General features: G+C 36.1%; 1 protein-coding gene, 1 long non-coding RNA gene and 1 pseudogene across 4 annotated transcripts; 1 reads left to right on the forward strand and 2 right to left on the reverse strand.

Moving 5' to 3' along the window:
• Nucleotides 1-512: 512 nt before the first annotated feature.
• LOC107866974 lies at nucleotides 513-12,509 on the reverse strand (annotated as a pseudogene).
• On the forward strand, nucleotides 2,094-2,705 carry LOC124897810. Its single transcript, XR_007054762.1, has 2 exons — nucleotides 2,094-2,208; nucleotides 2,259-2,705. It is a non-coding gene; the product is annotated as an uncharacterized LOC124897810 (long non-coding RNA).
• Nucleotides 12,510-13,326: 817 nt separating the features above from the next.
• On the reverse strand, nucleotides 13,327-19,983 carry LOC107866973 (inositol-pentakisphosphate 2-kinase). 3 transcript variants are annotated; one of them, XR_001673081.2, is made up of 10 exons: nucleotides 19,784-19,945; nucleotides 19,562-19,672; nucleotides 18,375-18,578; nucleotides 17,780-17,927; nucleotides 17,273-17,313; nucleotides 17,022-17,132; nucleotides 16,274-16,873; nucleotides 15,828-15,987; nucleotides 14,740-15,319; nucleotides 13,525-13,998 (listed from the first exon to the last, which is right to left on the reverse strand). XR_001673081.2 is itself a non-coding variant. In XM_016713042.2 (9 exons), exons 2-8 carry the CDS (start codon nucleotides 19,661-19,663, stop codon nucleotides 15,859-15,861), a joined length of 1,335 nt encoding a protein of 444 aa, XP_016568528.1. In that variant the 5' UTR covers nucleotides 19,664-19,672; nucleotides 19,784-19,945; the 3' UTR covers nucleotides 13,327-13,463; nucleotides 15,828-15,858. The 3 variants fall into 3 exon arrangements, 2 of the variants coding, with proteins under 2 accessions (XP_016568528.1, XP_016568527.1); XM_016713042.2 differs by lacking the exons at nucleotides 13,525-13,998; nucleotides 14,740-15,319 and adding an exon at nucleotides 13,327-13,463; XM_016713041.2 differs by lacking the exon at nucleotides 14,740-15,319 and having other exon boundaries at nucleotides 19,784-19,983.
• Nucleotides 19,984-21,070: the final 1,087 nt, after the last annotated feature.

The raw sequence follows: 21,070 nt of genomic DNA on the forward strand, positions 1-21,070 counted from the left end.
CATGTGACAATGAATTTTCAAATCACCATTGAATGTTTCTTAAAACTATTTAATGTCAACCTACTAAAAGAAAATGTTTTTTTCGCGGCTAGTAAATTTGGCAACGTAAGATGTGTAGCCACTAGTATATGCATTAATTATGAATTTATTTGCGGCGTAACATGTTATGAATTTTAAAGGCATACCTTATTCTAAATTATGATACAAAAAATATAAACGTATGCTGCTGAGTGAACATTGTCTGTTGTTTAGGTGGCATAGATAATTCTGCCACATATTTTTCACTTGAGGTGTGATGTAACAAAAAATTAAGACTATCAAATTTGAAAACAAAAGTTAAAAATCGCTCTATAATAGAGACGTCTGTGCGAAAGACAAACCAAATTGACATACCATAGGACCCAGGCCCAATGATTAGCTAGCAGTGATTCTAATATTAGTGTGTTGGTTGTATTTACTATTATTAGAATCATTGCTAGATGAAGAATATGCTAAACTTGACACAAGAAATATGGGTGCAGAAAAATGCTTCTTTCCATGAACGATAGCACTTTATATAGACTGAAGGGGACAAGAAAACTTGTACTCCTAACCTATTTACATAGTTTAAAGATATTCCACAAAATTGGGATGAAAGAGCAGTATCTGTAGACATGTAAATGATTGCATAAATAGTGAAGATGGCTGTAAACAATAAGGTTATTGCAATGAGATGCATAATCGTGCTCTAACCCCGGGAGGAAATGAGTTGGCATTAGAAAGCGAGATGGAAGGACTTAAATGTTCCAACAAGATCAACTCCTCCTCTTCTTACTTGATTTCAATCCAGAACGGTCTTTGCTTCTTTTCTTACCGCTCTTTTCAGTCTCCGGATTGGAATGCTTCTCCAACTTGAATTTTTTGGATTCTACACTGATTATGCTACCAGGAACTATCTTCCCACCACCATTCCGTAGAGCATTTCAAACTCAGCTCCTCGGTCCACTATAGCAAACTGCTGAAATAGTTCTGGGTCCAACAAACCCTCCGAATTGGAGTTCATCTCATCCTGCATATATTATAATCTTAGTTAAGTAGAGAACTTTCCACATGAAGAGACAACAATACAACAGACAATTCAAACCTGCACTTCCTTTGCAGCATTGTAGAGATCTTCATCCACAGATATAGAATGTGGTTCCATCTTAAGTCTAAAAGCACGCACGAAAAGTGAATGTTCAGCAAAGACAGATAGACAGAAGCAGTTACAGTGCCTCATCTGCTCTTTGATTAAAACAAAATTGTTCATATTTTGAGGCAAACTAACTAAACACGACCAGCGTTGGACTATTTGCTTATGTTGACTAATTGATAACACAACATTATCATGCATGCAGATGTTGGTCGCATTTTAATGTTCAGATTATTTTGACTACTCTTAGCAGAGACCAAGGCGAGAGTGAAATACAACTCATCTACTTACCGCTTTAAGCTGGGACACGGTTGAGTGAATTTCTTTTGATGTTAGATTATTTAGGTATTTGCAAAGCTTCTTCATGACTTTCATGAATTGGGCCAATACATTCACCCTTCTCTTATCCAATACATCCACGCTTTTCTCATTCATTTCTACCTGTAAAATAAGAATTAAAACGGAGTTCATTGAATGAAAATACTTTGTTTTGGAAAAAGGATAACTACGGCCTTAACAAAAAGGAGAAGGGTATTCACTGCACACAGCCTGAGAGCGTAGAATAAACTATAAAAATCAAGATTAGCAAGCCAGCAAACCTCTATTTCAGAGATGTCCTTGTGCTGCAGGCCATAGCAAAACAAAATGGAAGCCTGATCATATGAAGGTGAAACTGGCAAATGCTCCAAGAAATACATCCTTGCAAGTTTTTGAGCAACATCTCGAATCTGTGAAAAAATAGTTCATGAAAATAAACTGGAAATTAAGCAAAAACACATTTTTAAATAATGCAGAAATAAAGGGAAGGTTTTTGTCCACACACTACTTTTGAAGGGTTTTTTTTTGGCCACATCTTTTATCCCTCATTTCTTTCCCTTGTTTTAGTATTATTGGGTCTTCCTAATTCTATGTACCGGACAACAAGCCTCTTTGTGATCTCTCCCATTTTTTTTTCTTTGATAACCGTAGTGTCTAGGCCAGTTTGTGCGCGCCTCGACTAATTCCATGAGATACTTACCACCTCGCACTAGCAACAGGTACCAGGTAACTCTATCCACCAATACTTACCACCTCGCACTAGCAACAGGTACCAGGTAACTCTATCCACCAAGGCTAGGACAGATGGAAAGAAATCACAGAGTGTTTATTGTCTCAGTTTGGATTTGAAATTGAAACCTCATGGTTCTTAACCCACCTCATTGACCACTAGGCCACAGCTTGGTTGCTTCTCCAATATTTAGATATCATGTCTAATTATTGGATTGTCTTCCCATGTATCAAATTAGAACTTCAGCCTATACAACTGAAGATCCAGACACAGAACAGACAATAAAGATGGCAATCATGCACCTGCTTGTAAATTTCAAAGAAATATAGCAGGCATAATTCTTTTTGGTGCAGAAGTTTCTTGTGGCCAAAAGTAACATGTACCAATATGAGTTTATGCTTCAAATTGGAGATATGCACAACTTTATGCCCTTTATGGTGTTTCAAGTTGTTCAGGCGTGTTTACCACAATGTTTTTCTACTTAATCAAAAGCTCCATATGATCGTAGATACTGAAACATACATCTCAATAGTTGCACCACCAGAGAACCTTCTATCACTACTGGCTATAGCATAGGTTCACTCTCATCACTAATTGAGATCTAACCAGGAGTAGTCAATCATGTTGTTTGAGTGGCTCAAAGTACTTCACTTTTTTCAATAATATATATATCGGATACCATTTTGACAAGTAAAAACTATATTACAAGAGATGTTGCTTCACTATGTAAAATACTATATTTCTTTACTAATCAACTCATATCTTAACAAGGGATGGTCAATTTGGCCATTTGTGTAAGCTTCAAGCCTCTTCATCTCATGAGGTTCCAGAACAAACTTCAGGAAGTTTAAGAATTCACTTGAAACAGAAGCAGGGTCCTGCTCAACAAAGTTAATCTTTGGATTAAAGACACTGCAAGACTAAGGCCATCATAAGCATAAGTAAATGGATATACACAGTAACTAACCACCAAAATATTCAATTTACCTCATAGCAAGCATGTAGTTCATCTTCCGGTAGGTGGAACCAAAAAGTTCGACTAACCTTCGGTTGTATTCTGTGAATGTTATAGATAGCATTAAGATATCGAAATAGGAATAAAAGACAATAACTAGAATTTAAGGAGAGTAGAATAATTTTAGCTACTAGAAGATAGCATCAAGATATCGAAATAGGAATAAAAGACAATAACTAGAATTTAAGGAAACAAAAAGAAAATCACTAATAGAATAATTTTAGCTACTAGAAGATCTGCAGCTAGTTAGACTAACGGGAAGTGGATAGAAAGTGAAGGAGATAGGAAAGAGATGGGGTCAAAATTGTAACTTCATTGTCTCCAAAATTTGAACCGGAATGAGGACGACCATTTTTGCCTCCTCGATGAGATTTTTAAGAATTTCAGAGGTTGCTAGTAATAAGCACTACTCTCTTAGCAATGTAAATAACTAAGGAACATATGATGGGAATCACCAAATTTGTGTTCCTTTTTATCATGGCAAAAGATTCTTCCGCCTCCTTTAAAATTACCGAGAAGAACAAAAGCAACTGATCACCTCGATAGTAGGGACCATAGAAGCCCCACTCATCTGACCCAACAGCTTCAACATCATCATTTTTCAATGCCTTCAAGACCATGCATGAGTATTCGCCAGTTAAGCTGTTCTGATTCTCCAATCACATGTTTGATCACAATTAGTCCTCAATAGCAAACATCTAAAGAGAATTACAGGAACAAACGACTTTGAGGCTTACCGGGGCATTGCCTATGAAAAATGGAGCAAACTTGTGTCTTCTCCAAAAGCGGAAGAGATCCAAGGTAAGTCCAAATGAAGGGTAATGGAGCCTTTCAGGTCGCCTTTCACGTAATGGGACAAGCAAAGGAGGAAGATCTGTTCTTGGTGTTACATTTTCTTCGACCAAAGAGAACTGAAAGGAAGGTAGTTCGAATTCAAGAACAAGAAAAAGGTTGGACTTTGGGATAGAAGTTTTTCTAGATTTTTTAGATTCACAAACAGAATATGGTCAATCAGGAGGACTTAACATAATATATACTACACTACAGAGTCCTATGCATACAAACCACATCAATATGAAGGAAATACAGATTCAATGAGGAATAGTATTACGATTTAACACTGTTAAAAAAACTTTTTGCAGTTTTCGAACACCCTCCAATAACCTAAAGTATGAGTTGTAAAGTTAGATCAAATAAGAATACCTCCTCTGCAGCTTCAGTTAGATTGAGTTGAGGAGTCTCCAGAGCTGTCTCTACTTCAGATAATTGAGTCAACTGACCCTCAAAGTACCTATTAACAGTAAATTAACTTATTGTGTCTCAGAAAAATCTATGTAGGCATATATGCAATAACCTACTACCTGGACAATGAATAGAAAGAAAAAAACAGAATGGAGAAGAACTGGCTTTTAATATTTGATATATACGTTTCCTTACCACTACATGGTTGTAGCAGGTTTACTTAAATACCCAGTCAACACATTAAACAGTAATAATGAGAGGCCTTTTATGGTCTTTCCACCTAAATTTAAATCCAAGATTTTTTATCCACACTATTTTCTTATTCTTCTCTCCGTCGTCCATTGTGAAACCAAAGCAACACCAGGTACTCGGGGGTATTAAGACTGTCATTAACATGGTGTGTAATGAATGAGATGGTACATGTGTATATGCAGCACCAGCGTATATAACAAACAACGGCCTCTGGAGTAGCTTAATCTTACACAAATTAAACAAAGCAGATGTGATTGAAGCAACTGTCAAATCATATGAAAACCAGAAGAGGTGAGAATTGTTGTGAAATTTGAAGCTACCTGGTTAGGAGTTCAACGGCAGCAGAACCATAACCCATCTGCAACACCAGAGTCAGAGATGCATGGTTAGACATGCTGATAAAGAAATAGACTGCCTGAAAACTGTCAAAATCACATCCTTCCATGTCTGCTTTTAAACATTAAACTATCAAAAACACATGTAAGTGAGTTTAACTTTTTTTTTTTAAAGATTTAAATTGGTTACATTTGACAAATACAACAATATATGTGATATTCTAATAGAAGTATCCCTGCCATTTAACAAGTGCATGAAGAATATTAATTAAAAATTCCTAAGATATATGGTATGAAATTCTTGGAAGTTTGGAAGAATATCAAACTATTTGTATTTCTAAGGCAAACGAGGAGATTAGGTTAACATCTTAAACCACAAAGGAGATCAGTAGTACAAAGATTTCCCTAATTTGTTTGAATTGGTAGTCATTACCCTCATGGCCATCGGATTAGTAGCAATTCGCACTATGCTGGCACCTGAAAAGCTTGGGAATACATCATCAGCAAACTGCTGGGAGAATTTCCAAGGTATCTGATCTCCAAAGGGCTGGCGACCTTCCCTCAGAGCTCTTCTAGCCGACTCCCGGGAAATTTGACCCTCCAGGCAGACCTGTGTGTTTAAGTCAAATTACGACATAGATCAAATAATCTAAATGCTGCTTCTTTGATTCCAAGAAAATGTTAAGGTGAAATAATTACCATTTGATTAATTCTCAAAGGAACCAAATTGAGCTAGAAAAAAGTACACAAAATAGGTAATTTTCTATCTAGTAAATCCTTCAAAGTTCATTTTTCTAACCAGTAAGGCTTATTATATCATCAGAGAGATAAACACAGACAATGTCATTGTCCAGGTTAGAGGCCAAAGAGTGTTTTCCTTATGAAAAAGGACTCATAAAATCAACCTTACAAGATTGACTAATCAAACAAGACCACTAACCTGGATGACACATAGAATATCAGGAAGAAGATTTTCTGATTCATCTACAGGACCTGCAAAAACGATTAGTTAGAGCGCTCTTGCATTTAATTAAGGTGAAATTAATCTATGTGTTCTATTGAAAAAGCGTCAACCTTGTTTTTATTATACCTAGTAGCACAAATAAGTGGTGAGCTGGAGCATCAGCCATCAATTGTAAATCATTTGGAGAATTTTTATAATGAGAAGCAACATAGAGGGCCATCATTCGCTGCAAATGTTTCAATGCAAAAGGATCACGATATATCAAAGTTGACCAAGCAAAAATCGGCCTAATGGTAAACAATATATTACTTCATAAATTTAGGTGGATGATTTACCTGCAGAAATAACTCACTATCTTTATGATGAGAGAAAAGTGTGTCCCGATTGACATAGTAAAGATCACAATCAGCCGGTTTTGGTAAACTGGTGGAAAAAAAGAAAGTTGTTACCTGAGATAAAGCATGGTTGACTTCTGTAGGAACTAGGTAGGTTAAGCCAAAGAAGCTTTACCTTCTGATACATGGGACAGTATTTGTAACATCCAAACAGAGCAAAGAATTGAGCCACTGTTCAATGCAATCGCCAGGCGCATATCTAATGGATTCACTCAATTCTATCTTTTTAAAAAGCCGACCTACATTTGATGGGAAAACTTAGATTTGAAACAGCTAGATGATAGGAGCAAGATTTTGAAGACCTTGCACAATTGACATGCCACTACTTCAATGATGAGAGGCAAAAGCATACCATAGAAAAAAACAGTGACACTTATGAATGAACACTCTGAGAGAGCAATATTTTTAAAGACAAAATGTATTGTCAGAATTTAATTGAATTGGAATGTCGAGTCCTAGGATATTTTCCATCATTTAAATTCACAAGTGGACTTGCAAGAACTTTGAAGCTCGAAAATTTTTTAAACTTAAAAGCATGTATTATAAAGTATTTACTTCGAATAACTCCAACCATAAGGGGCAGCCCGGTGCACTCCCGCTATGCGCAGGGTCCGGGGAAGGGCCCCACCACAAGGGTGTATTGTACGCAGCCTTACCTTGCATTTCTGCCAGAGGCTGTTTACAAGGCTTGAACCCGTGACCTCCTGGTCACATGGCAACAACTTTACCAATTACTCCAAGGCTCCCCTTCGAATAACTCCAACCGTATTAACCAAAAATACTTGGTTTTAGTTGCAGACATTCAGTCATAGAGAACTTCCCTAAGATCCAAATTAACATCCAGACCTTATTGCCCAAGGCATAATTTAAGGCATGAATTAAGATAAGAAAGACTGTTATGTAACAAATACAAGCACAATTGCAGATGTATCCCCTGGCTTTTAGTAACTAATATGGAGTTCCGAACCCAATAGCACGGCTCTCTCATTTCAGTGTTCGTTGCTCACTACGCACCATAAGTCTAGTGAGGACTAGCAAAAAAGGGGCTGAAATACCTGAAAGTGCATTATCTGCTCTATTAGACGTTCGACTTTGTTCCTCTAGTTGCTGCAACAACTTCAATGATAAGGATCTTCCAGTACCTTCATAGCTTTTACAAAGATAGCAAGAATAGAGCGATCAGCAGCAGCATTAACCCCAGGGTAAACACACAAGACTGTTCAGAAATATAAGTAAGAAATAGAACTACAAGAAGCAACATATATTGGCAAAGAAGGGGCTTTGGAGAGCATAACATTACTAGACGAAAACTAAACAGAAAACTGTCCCATACCCATTCACGGTTGATGCAAGGAAGACGAGGTATGGACCAATCAAAGATTTGACAACAGGCAATGGAATAGCTGCTGCTTCATCAACCACCAACAATTCCACTTGTGATAGCTTTTCATGCTCATGTGGCAGTATATACTGGCATTGCATAAATGATGGAAAAAGTATCAGAAACTCAGAAAAAAGAAAATTAATTGCATGAGATCTTGTGGGGTTTTACTGGGTATGTTGTAAATCGCATGAAACATGATAAGTACATAATGATTGGATTCTTGCAAAAATGCTTTGCAAATAATGAATAGTACTTGTGTAAGAGATATGTTTGTAAGAAGAGGAAAACTAATAGTTTAATGATGACAATACACTGACAACCTTAAGAGAACACAGAAGCACAAGAGAGAAATATAAGAAATCTAGCCAACATACAGAAATCACCACCAAGAGGAACTAGATTAGAGCAAGTTCTCAAATTGCCATCTAATGTTCAGGGACAACAGAAGATGCAGAAAGTGAAGGAGAAAGAAAGTGAAATCAGATTCCAGGATTTTTCAGTGCAAGAATGAGCTTGATGAAGAGTCATTATCGCGATACAACTCCTCCCCCATATTACTGACCTGAATTGTTTGTCTGTGCTGCTTAGAGATGTTGATCCTCACGGTAGAATTTTTAAACTCCGGATTACTGCTTTTCACAATATCATAATCAAGGATTTCCTGTAAAAGAAGCATATAGTGAGTTATAATATCACTATATACTGTCAACAGAACGTGAAATCAATCTCAGGTACCAACTACATGTGAGACGGAAAATCCTTAACACGAGAACTTTATGAAAATCTCACACTATGCTTATGTTTATATGCATATTTTAGCAGCGGAAGAATTTTCTCACGTAAAAAGACTAGAAGGGACAAATGGCTGACTCAGAGAAATATTAACATTCCGGGAAAAGATAGATTTCATAGAGATTATGCCAATCGACCATGCTCAAACAGATATTCTGCATCTTACCTTGTACTCAAGCATAGTGAAACCCTTGCAGACAAAGTCAAACAGAGTTTGCAGATTTTCAGGACTAGGCGCTGTTACATAAATATTGGAATACCTGCAAAGTTTAGAGGTTAGTAAAGCACAAAGTAGGATCACAGACGAACCCAAGGATGCAGACTATTGGTCAGTGAAGTGGATAGAGAACCCCAGTGGGAGGTAGAAGGTATATGGCGTATTTAGTAGAGGTGCGCGCAAGCTTGCCTAGATACCATCCGTTGTCTCAAAATAAAAATAAAAAAGAAGAAAAAAAATGAATTTTGGAACCAAAAATAGATTTACCCTGCAGCAACAGCCCCTGCAATTGCCAACCCAAGAGCAGCTGACTTCCCCCTGCCACGAGCAGCAAGCAGCGCAACAGTGCTCCGGAGTGTCTTATCCAGGATAGCATCAAGAAATGTGATCACTGCTTTTCCCTATTTAATATGTGTTGGATTAATGGCACCTTACAGTAACAGGATAAAATTTTAAATTGCGGTGGACAGAAAACTGCTATATATGGCGAACTCGGTATTATGAAGTCAACCATTGAATCCATCCATTTAAGCTAGTAAAATTAGGTCTCAAAAATTTACCATGCACTTAGAAAAGACTTCAGATTTATTTAATGAAAGCATGGAAGAACAAGAACTCGCCTGTATAAAAGGGAAATGCTAGAACTTTAACAGACAATAATTGATGCAATGAGGACTTAACATGCTAATAAAATTCCTAACGTCATCAGCAAGTCATATTCTTTTACTTAGTAAGTGAATCTCTGCTCATTTACCACAAGTACATGAAGCTTTGTTCTATTTATCACAAGTACGTGAAGCCTAGTTCTATTTATGAGTGGTTGGCCCAACCGAATTGTATGATTCTACAGCAATAGGATTGAACAATTCAACGAGCGGCTTCTTTAGTCTATATTCATTATCAGCACTTTGGATGGAGAAATCTACTCTTAGTGATTTCATCAAAATTTAGAAAAAAATAACATTAAAAATTTTATGTGCTGACAGCTCTCACAATTTTGACTTGTGGACATTTAATTTTCAATCAAAAGCACGAAAGAATTATTCAAACAGAGGGAAAAAAGAAGATGATACAAGCACCAATAATGAACTTTAAATCAGCAGACTAAGTTTAGGACAAGTTTTTATTTGTGGTTGTACTTACTAAAGCACCCTCTTATGCTGTCTATTTTTGAAAAAACAAAAAAACACTTTAATAAAAGGGTAGCCCAGTGCACAAAGCTCCCACTATGTGCAAGGTCCAGGGAAGTCTTTCACTAGGTATGTTGTTGTTATCAAGTCGTTTATCTCTTGTTAATCCTGTGTTCTACACAATAACTCAGTTAAAACATCTACCTTGCATGCAAGTGACTCTTTTATCTTGGGGTTAGTTCCACATAGTCTAGTAAATGGCTACGAATGACATAGTCGGAGAACAATTAAGAATAAAATGTCAATTCTCACAGTTCAAGCAAAGTAACAAACCTGGTCCAAGGTACAGCATTCACGAATTAGAGGACCGACAGGAAAGTCTTCATTCAATTGTTCTTTTAAATTCCTTAATTCCTTTTCTGCTTCTGAAAGTCCCTCAGAATCCTTTATCAAAGCAAATCAAAGAAAGAATCATGAATGCTTATATCAAGAGATCATCAAAGATAGTTTACTGCAGCTCAACATCCAATATGGTGTATTTTATATATGAGTAACTACAATTTATATGGACTGTCATCTGAATCAGTGTCTACTATCCAAACAATATGTAGAAATCAGTAAACAGAAAAATTCATGACCGAACTGATCCAGGAAGATCTTTACCTCTTGAACAGGAACAGCAGTAATATTCTTCAAGTGGGAGGAGATAGGTAGAATTTGGAATTCATCATTCATGACAATACATATTTCACACGATGCAAGAGAAAGTGGAAACCGCTCATTAAAGCGAGGGGTAGCATATGAATGGGATTCCGTACGAAATCTTTTATGAACATCCTGCATTTTCACATAACATTAATGAGTCATTAGATTAAGCAAGCAGAGAAAACCAATTAGCAGTCTGCAAGCCAGTAGTAGTTTCTTCATTCAAATACTCTTCTTCTTGTGTGTGTATGTGTGTGTGTGCGATCAGCTGAAAAAAACAAATACGAAGTAAAAAACAAAGGGACATCGTGAATCTACTATTTATTCAAAATTTTCCAGCATAGAAAGCAGAGCAGTTGGGACTGAAGTGTACCATGACCATGGTGTAGAGGCTCTTAAGAGAGGGCAAAGAGCGAAGCAACAATACAATTAGCCCACCACCTTTGACTGTCTCTGTTGTTCTTGCAAGAACATCGGGCGTCAAAGCCTCAAAATCCTACAACATTATGGAGGGTGAGAAATGAAATAATTCTCCAATAGATCAAGATTACATTTACATAGAAAATAGCACAAGCTGTTTTTCAGTAAATAGCCTATGTAAATGTAAAAAACCTCAGATTTACCTGTAGTACACACATGCTATAAGTGTTCCCTAGAATTTTTTCTATACAAGCAATTGCTGATGACTCCACTTCCAATGAGAAGTTCATAAGCTCCTACTTTTTCAGGGTCGAGTAGTCCCCTCTTCACTAATTTCTCCAATTGCTTCTTTCTCTTTCTCCGGTGACTGCAAAAAGATGAATGATGGCCTCTATCACTAACAAGTTGTCTAAATAACTAATAACGTCCACGGACAAACTAAGATGAACATAGTGAGAGCAAAGAATCGATCATTCGCAAGATAATCAACCCAATATAACAACCTTCACACATGCTGGAAATTTGCCAGTACTCCAAATATAAATCTAAAGCTGACTTTTCTTCCTCTAGGTTAGATTACATGCGGCTGAACTGGTAAGTGTGCAAGCAGCCATTACTTAGTTATTACAAATTTAGGCAGAACAATATTAACTTTGCCGTCAGATTTACTCATAGGTATAATGCTAAAACTAGCTTTCCATGCAACAAATAGAGTGAGCGAAGATTCGATTCAACGACATCGCCTCAGTGACCATGTTATAGCATGGCAATATTTCTTTGTAAACATGTTGTTGGGGTTAGAAATCAACTCATGGTTATCAAATTACAAAATTTAACGTATGTTCCACAAAGAATTAACAAACCTGCTGATTTCAAGTTTGTTCTTATAGCACCAAAGCACTTTAGGTCGTGACCTCACTACGGTTTTGCTCAACATGTGGTGCAAATCAATAATCTGTTTATTCAAAAAAAAAAAAAAAGAAAGGTGAAGAATCAGAATCAAGTTGAAATTTTCATGTAAATTAAAGAAAAAAGAACAGCAAAGGTGAGCGCATGGGTGCCCGGTGGTAGAATTTATCACCAATAATGACAAACATAGAACGGTGACGATTTTTAACTCCATTCTCTATTAGGGTTCTAACACGTCCATCAACTTTAATAATCGTCATTCTCTTTTCTCCTTCTACCTCAACTCTACCCTGCATGCATGACTAGCTGCTCTACAATATTTATATACTATTATTACTTTCACCGTATCAAAAAAATAAAATGACCTAGTTTTTATTTTTTAAATGGAGGGAGCTAGGGTTTCCAAGGAAGGAGAAATTAAATCAAGTCCATTTTATTTGATTATTTATTAAATTAAAATAAAATTAATTAAATTTTTTCCCATTTTACCACTACAATTACTATTCTTTTAAGTCCCAATATTTTTCATAATTGCAGATACTGAAAGATACATCTCAATAGCAACTTTGTATCACAACATGATTGAGTCTCGTCACTTTAACCAGGTCGTTTGAATGGCTCGCGGTACATACATACTCTTGCCTTTTTTATTTTTATTTTTTAAACTATAAAAATATGGCCTGTTGCCTGTTGGTAGAGGACATCCACCAACTTTAACCGTTCTTACAAGTAAAAACTGTATTACACGAGATCTTGTTTCATTACTGAGTACAACATATCTCCTGACTATTCAACTCATGTTCTTAGAGGTTCCAGAAAAAACTTGATCGAGTTTTAGAATTCACTCTAAGCATGGTCCTGCTTGAAAAAGTTGATCTTCGGATCAAAGACTCTGCAAGATTATGGCACTCATATATCATAATTCATAAGCATGTGTTAAGAGACATACATGTTAACTAACCAGCAACACATTCAATTATACCTCATAGCAAGCTTATAGTTCATCTTCCGGTCGGTAAACTCAACAGTTTGAGTAAACTTCGTTCGCCATTCTGAGAATGTTATAGACAGAGTCAATATATAAAAACAGAAATGGAACTCGAAGTTAAGGGGGGAAACTAATAGAAATGAAGGAAGATAAGACTCAGGTCTGAGGGGGCAACATGTGAAACTTGTATCTCTGTAATCTATTTTTTAGTATGCTACTTAATGGTTCAATTGGTTTTACGTATATGTAAGTGGATTTAACTTTTTTAGTTTAAAATTGATTACATTTAACAAATACAAAACTTTTGACATGTTACCTGTATGTGCTGTCAGAGGCAGAGTTTGAGTAATGCTAGCTGAAATTCATTAAATTTTTATAATTATTTGACCGTGACCACAGTGTTATTATCATCGTATATTGACTTGAGATCATTCTTAGGAATTCATAAACTTAATATCCTGAATTCGCCTTTGCATGTCGTTCTTAACATCCTGACCTGCAAATAAACCATGATGCACGTCCCTCAGCAAAATGTGCATCAACAAACTACATCGAAGGGCGAAAATAGGGTGCCTTTACATCAAGTCCGATATGGTTGCCAAGCATCATATACAGAAATGTCAAATTTGCAAGACAAAGTGCATTATGATACAGTACAACACAAGCAAGAGGTAACTTTAAAGGTTGACCTCCGAGGTAAAAGAATACAAGAATGATTACATTCACAGACAGAACCAGGATTCTATTACAAGAATGATTACATTCAACATAGACCTGGGTTCAGAGATAGAATCACCGGGGAGAAACATTGGTGTTGTGTCACCAATCAGTAGAACACACACAAAAATTGGTCCAAAATCCAGCAGCATAAAGAAAATGGTCATGTAGTCTTAGGATGGATAAGTTACTGAGGTCGATAACGTTGATGTATCACTTCCCTTGTAAAGGAGAAAAAAACCTGATACATATCTTTTCTCCTTTACTCAACAATAATCACCACTCTGCAGAAGGAAGGCGAGCAACAGGTGTACCTTCCATAAGCAAAATATATCAATATTCAAGAGAACAAAGCAATATGCAGTTAAAGACGTGCAGTATTACTTCTTCCTCAGTTAGCTCAATCAGAAAAATTAGTGGTTGCAGCTAACGAGACAAATCTCAAGTCTATTTCACTTAAATAAACCTAAACAGTTAAAAGACTTCCTCTTCCACACCATATGAAAAATTTGTCAAGTTGACTAAAGCCTGTAAAGAGTTCACAATTTTTTCAAGGTCTCTACTTCAGGAAGATTTTTCACTTTACACCAAAATGTTACTTAATAAATATGAATACTTGTATTTCAGGCTAAGAATGGATTGAGACATGCAGGACTTCTAACAGATCAAATGTCAGTAACTGGATCAGAGATGAATAATGTCACACAAAAGCTTCTTAACTCATTAAGAATCAAGCATTAACTTCCTTTTCACAGATTAGTACTTCATTGCTAGATTACTCTATCGTAACCCCTACTGTACAGAGCAAAACTTAAAGAACAGTGAACTACAAGCGATTAGTAAATAATGTTGTAGCTTCTTTCAAATAAGTATGTCAGTCAAGCTATTAGTTCAAATTAATATATTTTACCTCTACTGTACGGGGCCAAGTTTGAAAACATAAGAGAAATATAAGCAACCAATATTTATCTAATAACATTTGAACTTCTGGGGTTTATCTCAGTTTATACCATTTGTCCTTTTAAGAGAAAGAATCAAGGAACTGCAATGCTCACTTTAATGTGCGTTCCTGCGCCTTCCTAGACCCCGATCATTTTGTTTCTTCGTTAGCTTCTTAGATGATCCCAAGTCCTTCAAAAGTGTAGTATCTGGAGCAGCCCCATCCTCCTTGCCCTTGAGAGCCCTCCCACAACGCGCATCTTTTGGTTGCTTCAAGTGTACCTCATCCTGATGATCCTCCAAACATAACACCTCCTCCTTCGTTGCCAATGCTGAAATTGTACTATAATCTGTTTTGGCCCCGTCCTCTTTGTACTTAGGCAGCCTCCGACAACGCCAGTTTTTTGGTTGCTTCAAGTGCACCTCATGTTGAGGATCAGTCAAGTTCAACACATCCTCCCTTGTTTCCAATGCCAACAGCTCTTCTATTTGTACTAACTGTAGCTCCGTTGAGGCACATAATGGCTTAGAGGTGCTTAAAGGTTCTCCCATATGTTCTAATTGTTGATCCTAGAGTCACACTATAGCAATTGTTCCACTTTAGACGTACTTACTGATTTAGGTTCATCTGGGGTTTTGCACAGTGCTTCAGTTGTCTCTGTGCACGATCGGTTTCAGATTTTTCTCATCCCGTTCCTTTCCTCAAACAAGTAAATAGTTCATGGGCATCTTTAAGTTCAAATCAGAAGAAAGACTCACGTTTTTCAAATAGGTTTATTCATTATTGCACGTAAAAGAAGATATTCATTTACTGTTCCGAGTCAGGGTTAGTCGTGGAAATTCAATTATGAAAAAATATCTAATCCTGCGTTATGTTACCTAAAAGAGATATCCTGCTACCTCAAATCTAGTCTTCCTTTTATCGCTTGATACAGTTTACTGAACCTTCCTTTTCTTTTCTTCAGTTTATCTATCATTTATTTGGTTGACAACATCAGATCCATCATATAGCACACAATGAACATTTTAGGAAAGTCAAACAGAAAGGGTCACTTGCTGAAGTTAAAGCTTTCTTCAGATGTGGGTAGAACAACTAATCTCATATATGTAAACTTGAGTCACCAAAGGAACGCAAGTATGATATGTTTATCCAGGAATTTATTGAACAGAAATTAAAAAAAAAAATGGTTTTGCAGTTGATTACCAGAAAATTATCCCCCATGTCAGTGTTTCCATCAGTCCATGTGGCTATGCTGCTGCGTGGATTTTACCATCTGAGCATAGCAGCCAACTATCTCTTGGTCTAACTTATAGTAGTACTCCATCCTCTCCAAAGGTTTCAAGTCCAGGTCAATGAAATATGCCTATTGATGTGCAGCAAACAAAAGGCTATAAGTAAGCTGGAAATAAACACATTCTGGGAACCAGAGAAACCCTCCTTTTAGGAATTAAGTAGCCAGCTATCTAAAACATACTGAAGAACACTTGTGCCACAAGGCAGAACATGAGGAGTACAACAAGTTTATTGCTGCCAAAAGTTCACACATCTTCTTTCACATAGTATAAGGTACTACATTAAAAAGGAGACAAGAAAAGGTATTTTCGTAGTGCAAAGGACTTCCAGAAAAAGGGGGAGAAAAAGAGTACTACCTTGTAATCAAAACTTTGGTTGGTTGATTGTAAGGAGACCACGCTGTATGGAGATTCCGCACTCCCATCTGCTCGAGGTCTAAAACTAATCATCATGCTCAGGTCCTTAGCAGTTGCAGCGATCAAGTAGTTCCTCACAATCTTCAAGCTTTCATCTTTCGAGATTGAATGCAAAGAATTGTATCTTTTTGACGACTGATCTTCAGCTAATTGCTTACATACCATGCAAGGCTGAGATATGACGTTGTAATATGCATGAATTGCACCTTCAATGTCAAAATTGTCTAACTTCTGGACTTCAAGAACCTTATTTAGCATTCCTGAACTAAAAATGGTCTCGGAAATAAGATCTAGAAAGCATTGTGTCCGCTTGCCATCTACAGCTTGGATTACACACTTAAGTGCATTTTCAAATGTTTCACCGACTTCACAGCTTGTAGCGTCTGCATTACCACCTGAACCCCCTAATATGAGAGAGCCATTCAGGAAAACTCGGAAATTGTTCTGCGGGGTCTTAAAAAGGCCTATTATTGCTTTGTCTACTCTATCTCTGGATCCAGAAAACAAATCCAATGGATCATATGCACTTATCTCTGATATCTGATACAGCAGAACCACCAAAGAAAATATATAGAAGGAGAAGATGATTAAGAGAAAAGAAAAGGATCTAACATAAGCAGAAAGCCGTTATCAAGTCCGCGATGCAACTGAATTAAGAAACCCACCAGACAGATCAAGAATGAATTACCTTTCCTTGGTGCAATTTTAAAGCCTGATGCATCTGGAAACGAGTGACACTCCTTTTAATTGTGTTTTCTGGCGCAATAAATTCCGAAAGTGGAAGGAACCCGCATTTAGGCTGGCTTCAGCAAAAGAAATGGAGATACTAATGAGAAAATCATATTAAATAAACATAATCATAAATTAAAATAGCTTATAATGAAAGAGCATGAATATGATATTAAAGATGAAAAACTAAATGAAGCTATGAAAAAGTACCTTTATTTCTACAGATATGCAGAAGTCATTTTTAAGTGTACCTGAAAGGGAAAAACAGGAAAAACAAAATAAACAAGTTTGCAAAATCAAAATCCATACTGAGATTTTGGGCTAGGTCAATCAAAAGGCAAAACAATATAAAGTGAATTTTCCTTAATTTTCTTTGTCAACAAATGAACCAAAACTGCAGTCACTCTTGTTGATAAGTAGCATACCACTTAGAATAGCTGTAAAGTATCTATACAATCAGTCATTGAACATTAGATTCTTTTTTACTCTAATACACATGGAAGTAATACTCTTAAAACAGAGGAATAATGTGGAGATTAATGCCTCAATTTCCTATGAGAAAGACCGTACATGAGACATTTCTCATTGTTCTTCACCCATTTTATTTTAGAGTTTCGTTATTATCATTAGCTTGACGTTTAAACTAGTCTAAAAATATAAATGTACATGTTAAAACTTTGGAAAGAAGCAAGGGACAAAAAGAGTTAGTATTATTACCACGTGGGAAAAGCGAATGATCAGATATCAGCAGTACAGAATCACACAAAGGGTTGACCTTCGCGGCATCAACACGCCAAGAAGGACGGTGACATAGAACATTGTTATCAACTGTTTCCAGAAATTCTCGGGTCACAGGGATGTGAATCTGTCAAAATGGACAAAAAAGATGGCACTATTTAACCATTTTGTTTCCACATTGACAGCCAACCATAAGCCAGGAAAAACACATTTGCAATCTGTCAGAACTTAAATCTCGAGGCCCATAGTTTAGCATAATTTGATTATTAAGTTTTATCCTAGTAAGCAACAAGGAACAAAATAAGCCTCCTACAGAAGATCAACTGCATAAGAAATGTCCTAAGATATAAGGGTTAAGTTTTAGGTTACATGAATATCGGGGTACTAAGTTAGAACTTCTTGATGATATGCAGAATGTCTAATTATTATTACTAGTCTAGATTTAAGGGGTCTATAAAGGGACAATACGTAAATTGTTTCTCCACTAGCAGAAGAAAAAACATGATTTCAGACAAATCAAATCTAATATGAAATGATAAAGACATAGGTGGTATGTATGAGGCTAGCAACATACCCCTGCATCAACATTCTTTGAACCCAGTAGGGAGCACATCACACGCTGCACAAAATAGTATTCAGCAAGTTCTTTTGTAGGAGCTGATACCAGCTCTTCAAATTCTTTCCATATGAGGCATTCCATCTCGGTTAGACCTAGACGACCATTCTCGCATTGAGATCCATTCCTTGGTACCTTCTGTACCCGCAGCACTTTTCCAACCTAGATAAAACGCGAGAGAAGAGGATGCCATTGAGAAATCAAAGAAAACAAATACTTTCTTTTGGACAAGTAATATTAACACATTTGCCAGGTCAAATCTCCCTTTCATCTGGTTGTATTAACGAAAAACAATACAATCTATCCAAATGTTTTATTCATTAAAACAATACATTACGACACAATGCAATAGAATAAATTATGAAACAATATGTAACAACCATCCTAACAGAGTGTAAGCTTGTGGGTTGTTAATTGTAACAACAGATTGTTTGGTGGATTGGTCAAAAAAAAATGCCGAAAATCACTGAGATTAAAAAAAAAAAAAATTATTATTTAGAACAGCATATTCAAAGTCCATGGAGAAATGTGGTCTAGTGATCAATGAAGTGGTTGAGTACCACGAGGTAGCCGGTTCAAATTCAATATTCACACATACCAGAATCTTCTCGGTTGACATTGTTTGCATTTTGAAAAAAACTACAGTACCATTTAATTTCAATTGATTTAACAATTAACCAAAGACAAAGCACAAGTGTTGGGGGAAGAAGCCAACTATCCTCTGTTCTTTAAGCACCCAAGGCGCAAAAGGGTGTGGCCTAGAGGTCAATGACGTGAATTGAGCACCACGAGGTCTTACGAACAATTCCCAGCATAGACAAAATACTAAGGGGTTGTTTGGTAGGAGCGATAAGGGATAACTAATCTCGGGATTATCCCATGTTTGGTTGGGCTAAAATTCAAGGGATGACTCATCCCGGGATTATAGTGTTATTTTTATCCGGTGGAATAACTAATCCCCGGATAACTTGTTTCACAACCAAACGATCCCTAAGTAATTTCTTCCTATCTATCCTATCATTGGTAAATAAGGTTACGTAATACCTACTGCTGATAGCCGGAACATCACGATTATTAATTAAAAAAAAAGAAAGCAAGAAACATAGAAAAGAGGAATATATAATGAAGAAATGGGAAAAACATACAAAATGGGGATGTTGTCCAGTATAAGAAAGCACAAGATTCACAGCTCCTTCTCCTCTATAACACCATTCCTCTGCATCATTCTCCTTCAAAACCATCGCCATATGCTAATCCTGGTAAATAAAAAACAAAAACATCACACAATTTGTAATTATTACAATATCAATTCAGTGAATTAATAATAATCAACATAATATCATCATTAATTAAACCTTAAAATTTACCTCAAAATTGAATTTAATTGACAGAAGAACTGTAGCCTTCATTTTTCTCGTTTGGGTATGTATGTTAACATGTGTCCACTTGTCTTGGAATCCGAACCATTTTCTTTGTCACTTTGAAAGGGTCTCCAAACTATTTTTTATGTTTTATTCTTTCTACTAGTAAGATAAAATTTAATTTCTTCACATTAATAGTACAAAATATTATAATTACGTGTAATATTTCATGTAAAAATAAATAGTAATCTTGATTCACGAAAAATATCTAAAGTGGAATGTAATTTTTTATAATTTTATTTTTTTATGACCCTATAAATATCTAAAGTGGAATGTAACTTTTCACAATTTTAATTTTCTGACGAATATGTGAACAGAGAGTAAGGTTGATAGCATGTTTGGCCAAATTATTTTTTTTTTCAAAAAGTATTTTTTTTTAAAAGATGTTTTATCAAATTGTTGATCCAAGAAAACGAATATGTGTTTATCATAGATGAATTTTATGGGATAAACAATACCTAACGAGCTACCTAGATCCGTAGCCCGTTGGGCCGGTGCAATCTGACCTGTAATTTGATGGTTTTGGACTTCAGTTTTTGCAGCTCATTTAAGAATAGGGCTTTTTAGCCCGGCCCGTATAAGCCGGCTTGAGTAATGTGGGTTGGGCTAGTCCGTTGGCCGGCCCGTAAGTCAAATACATGCAACTATTTAGATTGCTTATTAGTATTTTTATTTGGTTCGAAGAATATCATGTCAAAAGTTATTTAATTTCGCTATTAGGAGTATTTTTTGAGGGTGTTAGAGACTTGATTAACAATTATTAACATTATGTAATATTGTTTGATAATATTTATGTTTATTAATATTCTAAAATTAAATTATAAAATATTATTTATTAAAAAGTGGACTGGCTCTTGAGGCCCGCAGCCTATAGAGTAATAGTGTGAGCTTGGTATTTTTTGGCTCATCATTTCGATGGGTCAACCCGGCCTGACCCATCAAACTCAAAACATATGTGGACTAACTTGGATAGGCTGAGCCGACCCGTATTGACAGCAGAACTACCATACATTTGTTTTAGGATTATAACATGTCTATTCAATGGATCAATTGTGATATTCTAGTTTTATTTTTTGAAAGTTGATATAATTATGATAACCTTATGTGTAAGGAACTAAATTGAAAATTATTAAAATGCCAACAGCAAAATGAAATAACATGTAATTTTCAACTTTGCAAATTAACCTTTTTTTTTTTAAGTATTTAGTAATTCACACTGGCGGATCTACATGG

This window comes from Capsicum annuum, chromosome 4 (genome assembly GCF_002878395.1).
Source record: "Capsicum annuum cultivar UCD-10X-F1 chromosome 4, UCD10Xv1.1, whole genome shotgun sequence".
Taxonomy (NCBI): Eukaryota; Viridiplantae; Streptophyta; class Magnoliopsida; order Solanales; family Solanaceae; genus Capsicum; species Capsicum annuum.